This window comes from Diachasma alloeum, unplaced genomic scaffold (assembly GCF_001412515.2).
Source record: "Diachasma alloeum isolate Michigan unplaced genomic scaffold, Dall2.0 Dall_scaffold_00184, whole genome shotgun sequence".
NCBI lineage: Eukaryota > Metazoa > Arthropoda > Insecta > Hymenoptera > Braconidae > Diachasma > Diachasma alloeum.
Window position 1 is genome coordinate 1,196,026 of NW_021680350.1, and position 5,085 is coordinate 1,201,110.

The following is a 5,085-nucleotide window of genomic DNA, read 5'->3' on the forward strand; positions in this document are numbered from 1 at the left end:
TAGCTATTCTAATCCTACAGCTTGCGGTATTGTGTTTGAGGTAAATCGGATGAGTAGTTCCTGAGATATAGTAATTTATCTGAATTTCGTTTTTCCTTAATATCTCATCAACCATTGACCCGATTCAATTTTTTTTCCAAAATATTCGTCTCGATTTTTTCTATCTCGATCACTCAAAATATGTATAACCGTTCATACAAAGTTTTCGAGATACTGCGGTTTTTCAGTTTTTTGCATAAACACTGTTAGAAATAGGATGTTAATTTCTATTAATGATGGCCGGGGTCGGGTGGTGTTTGAAATTATTAAACTCGCGTTGTTTTTTCTGATTGAATTTAATATAATGTGAGGATATTTACACTATTTACAATAGTTGAGTTTCCGTTATTTTGTTGAGCTTCGATTATTTAGTGGACTGTATGTTTATTTCAGATGATAACGTTCGATAATAGTTGTTGATTTCCGTGCTAACTTTCTGCGTGATTTTGATGATAAGGAACGACGTGGGTTCAGTTACGAGTACGGTTTATTACTGACTTTTCAGATTAGATAGCGTTCCCCAGTCGGCCCCTCGGTCAAGTTCGGAATTCCGGAATTTTCACGATCTTGAATGACCGACCATATTTGTTAGTTTTGGCTAATTCGAATCGATTCTAATAGAAATGTGGGTCGGATTTCTAACATTCCGCCCGCCGTCGATGATCCCCTGATTGTCGACCTTTTATTCGCTAGTTGAAGGGCCTGGTTGCTGGTCGTTGTTTTCGATTACATCATGATGTGCTGATTCCCTTGGTTCTCCTTGTTGATCCACGTTGTTGTCTTGTTGCTCCACGATAAAGTCTTGTAAGTCGTCAGCTCCGTTGACTGGCAATGGAACGAGCTTGTGAATTGGTGTTATAATTTTCTTCGCTGCTGTTTTGAGTTCGGCAACCCTGATATGCCGATCTCTGCCTGGTAGTACCGAGATGACCGAGATGATGATAGTTTTCGTCGTAGATGAGGACCAATGTTCCGACTTTTATTTCTATTGATGGTCGTTGCCATTTGTAGATAGCTTGATACTGATGTAGACAGTCTCGTTGCCACTGGTGCCAGAACGATTGTACCTTTTGTGTGATAAGTTGCCACCGATTAAGACGTCCAGTCTTGATAGCCTTGAGATTAGGTTCTGGTACACTGATGAGTGGCTCTCCGATTAGGAAGTGTCCTGGGGTTAATGCTGCTGGATCTTCAGGGTCATTGGTGAGTGGACAAAGTGGCCTCGAGTTGAGTACTGCTTCTATTTAACACAGAAGGGTCGAAAATTCTTCGTATGTCAATGTTGTTGCTCCCATCACTCGCTTGAGATGGAATTTTGTAGATTTGACGGCTGCCTCCCATTTTCCGTCAAAATGGGGGGCTCTCGGTGGGATGAATTTCCATGTTGTGCCCAGCTTTGCTAATTGTGATGTGACAATGTATGATTCACGAGAGGCTGAATCAAATAACCGTTGTAGTTCCTTGCTTGCTCCAACGAAATTTTTTCCATTGTCGCTGGTGATTGTCGTACAGATTCCTCGCCGTGCTGCAAACCTTTTGTATGATGCAAGAAATCCTTCAGTGCTGAGATCAGTGACAAGCTCTAGATGTACCGCTGACGTAGCGAAGCAGACAAATACAGCGACGTATGATTGATAGGTGACTGCTCCGGCAGATCTCCATCGTCTCACTGTGAATGGGCCGGCAAAATCAACTCCACTATGTTGAAATGCTCTGGAGGGGTTGACTGCCATTGAGGGTAATTGTCCCATAATTTGCTGAGCTCGCTGAGCACGATGCCGAGCACAGGTGATGCATTTTAGGATGAATGAACGAACTGGTGTTCTTCCTCCCATTATCCAGTATTTTTGTCGTATTAGAGAGAGTGTTAGCTGCGTTCCCCCATGTAGTGTTCGTCCATGTGCGTCGTTGATGATCAGTTGGGTGAGTTTCGATGATCTTGGGATGATTGCCTGATGTTGCTCCTCCTTGTTGATAGCCGCATTGCTTAGTCTGCCACCCACTCTCAGTATGCCTTCCTCGTCGAGGTACGCCATGAGTTTCAACAGTGGATAACCGTTCGGTAGTGGAATGTTCTCTCTTATTCGATGAATTTCTTCAGCAAAAAATGTCGACTGGGTGTAAGTCAGCCAATGTTTCCTTGCTGATTCGATTTCGATTGGTGTGACTGGTGAAGAGTCTGGTCTTCGCCTTTTGAGAAGGATGTCACAGGCTCTCCTTGCGAGTGCCGTGTTTTTAAGTAGCTCTGACAGATTGGAATGGCCCAATAATAGCTCGTTGTGTTCTGTTACTGGCTGTGTTGGATAAGCTGTAGCTTTTGCTGTTCTTTCTTCGATGCTTGCCTCGGGTGATGATTTTTTGATTGATGATGCTGGCCAATACTCTGGCGATGATGACAACCATGGCGGACCTGACCACCACAATTGATTTCGTACTAGTTGCTCAGCTGTTTGACCTCTGGACGCACAGTCGGCGGGGTTGTAAATTCCACTGACGTGTTTCCATGTTGCTGCTGGTTGAGTATCTTGGATTTTTTGGACTCGATGTTGGACAAAGTCTTTCCACTTGGAGGGATGGTGGAGCTTTGATCCATGTAAGAGCTACCGATGAGTCGCTCCAAAGTGTTGGGTTAATATGTTCAAGATCGAGTAGCTTTTGTACCTTAGTTGTGAGCTCAGCCAGGATTAATGCAGCTCCCAGTTCCAAGCGTGGGATGGTGATTTTCTTTAATGGGGCGACCTTCGTTTTGGCTGCAACTAGTGTTACGATCAGTGGAGATGTTGGTGAGGTTACCCTGAGATAAATTACCGCTCCCATTGCGAGATTGGATGCGTCTGCGAAGCCATGAATCTCCACTTGATCTTCAGTTCTTAAATGTAACCACCTTGGGATGTTGATTTTGCTGAGGTGTTCCAGTTCCTCTCTGAATGTTTGCCAGATGAGAATGGTGTCATCGGATAATCGATCATCCCAATTTACGTTGCGTTTCCATACTTCTTGCATGATGATCTTGGCTCTAGCTATTACTGGAGCTACGATGCTAATTGGGTCGTAAATTTCTGCGATTTCAGAGAGGATGATTCTCTTGGTGATTGCCTTCTTGCTCGCTGCTTTTACGGTGATCTGAAGTGTATCTTTCTGTTGATTCCATTTGATACCAAGTACTTTTGATTCAGTGTCCTCAAATAGTTGTGATGATGATTCGTTTTGTGCTGAGACCTTGAGCTTTTCTAGTAACTGAGGACTGTTGCTGCATCACTTGGAGAGAGGGAAGCCGCCCGCCATACAGAGGTTTTTCAGTTGATTTGCCTTCTCTAGTTCCTCTTCAGTGTCGGCCCCATCGTAGATGTCATCTACGAATTTTCCTCTTGTCATTGCTGCTACTGCTTTTGGATACTTGTGTCCTTCATCCTTGACGAGTTGCTCACAAACACGTAGGGACAACCATGGAGCTGAAGTTGTTCCATACGTGACAGTTGTTAGTTGAAATTCCATGAGGTTATCAGCTTCATCGTACCATAAATTCCGCTGATAGTCCCAATCATCTTCGTGTACTTTAATTTGTCGAAACATCTTGGTGATGTCTGTGCCACTTACTAGGCGATGTTTCCGGAACCATGTAAGCACATCTAGATTGCCGGTTTGTAATTTGGGACCAGCATGGAGAATTTCATTTAATGATATACCTGTTGATGTTCTTGATGACCCATTGAAGACTACGCGAAGCTTGGTTGTAAGGCTCGCTTCACAAAGAATTCCGTGGTGAGGAAAGTAGAATGCTGATACTGGCTCTGGGTTTGATGATACTCGTCTCATGTGATTTAATTGTTCATACTCATTTATGAAATCTTTGTACAATTTACCGAAGTCCGTTTCTTTCTCCAATTTTGACTTCGTTCATTTCAGTAGTTTCAACGCTGTTGGTCTGGACTCTCCCAGCGCTTTGGTGATGATTTGAATGGAAGACGTACGATGTATCGACCATCTACGTCTCTTGAAGTATTTTTGACGAAGTGATTTTCACACTCCGGTGTCATTGACTCTGTTGATTTGCAGTTGACTTCCTCTTGAATCCAAATTTTTTTAATCAATTCAAGAAGTTCTTGATTAGCTGTTTTCTTCACTGTAGATAATGAGGCTATTCAGCTGTCTGGTGTATTCATGGGCCCTGAGATGATCCAACCGAATATTGATGATTGTGCTATTAGTTCGCTTCGCTGGAGTCTGATTAATTCGCCCGTGATAAGTTTCCCATAGTAATCTGAGCCAATGACGAGATCTACATTTCCCGATTCCCAGAAAGTGGCATCTGCTAGTTCCAATTTGTTGAGTTGCTCAAATTCCGGTGGCTTGCACGTATATGATGGTATTTTTGCAGTGAGCCTATTGAGGATGTAGGCGTTTACGTTGATTTGTTCTGCTGTTTCGCGATTTGATTGGAGTGTCACTTTGACAATACCTTTGGAGCTCCCTGGTGATGATGTTCCAATGCCAACAATGCTGACATTGGAAGATTGCCTCTTCAACTTGAGCTTGTTGACGAGCTTGGTTCTCGGTGATGAGCGTAATTTCTGAACCTTGATCGATGAGTATCCTTACGGGTATTTCGGCATCCTGAGAAGATATTGCCTTTGCGATCGCTGTTGCTAGGAACGTCAACTTGGAAGTATGATCAGCTGATGATAGATTGGAATTGTTCCTTGCTGATGAACTGTTTGAAGACATCTTATTGTTGATGAAGTTGGAGATTGGGTTGGAGACACCTGGATGACGACCCTTTGATTGGCATTGACCTCTGATTGTCGAACTTGTAGCAACTGGAGATGTGGTAGAAGACATCTGATTGTTGAGGTTCCCTGCGTCATGAGATTTCTTGGGCGATGTCTTGTCCTTAGTGGTCTCGGTGACGGTGTTGTTTACACTTGGTGAATTTCCGTTTACGTTACGTAGTCTTTGCCAGGAATTCCTTGTAGGTGAGTTTCGTTTTTTGTGTCTCCTTCCAACTATGAGTCATTCGTTGGGATTTGCTGATGTCGATGTACTCGT

General features: G+C 43.4%; 1 protein-coding gene across 1 annotated transcript; it reads right to left on the reverse strand.

Moving 5' to 3' along the window:
• Positions 1-765: 765 nt before the first annotated feature.
• LOC107047972 lies at positions 766-3,612 on the reverse strand. The gene is made up of 5 exons (XM_015270909.1): positions 3,349-3,612; positions 2,535-3,177; positions 1,469-2,449; positions 1,107-1,279; positions 766-864 (listed from the first exon to the last, which is right to left on the reverse strand). The coding sequence occupies exons 1-5, from the start codon at positions 3,610-3,612 to the stop codon at positions 766-768; spliced, it is 2,160 nt and encodes a 719-aa protein (XP_015126395.1).
• Between the last annotated feature and the right edge of the window lie 1,473 nt (positions 3,613-5,085).

Coding starts and splice junctions, on each gene's coding strand:
- LOC107047972 (XM_015270909.1), bottom strand. CDS start 3,612: ATGTTTCGACAAATTAAAGTACACGAAGATGATTGGGACTATCAGCGG. Junction 1,280..1,468: donor GTTATTTGATTCAGCCTCTC/GTGAATCATACA, acceptor TGTGTTAAATAG/AAGCAGTACTCAACTCGAGG. Junction 865..1,106: donor GGCAACTTATCACACAAAAG/GTACAATCGTTC, acceptor TTCCATTGCCAG/TCAACGGAGCTGACGACTTA.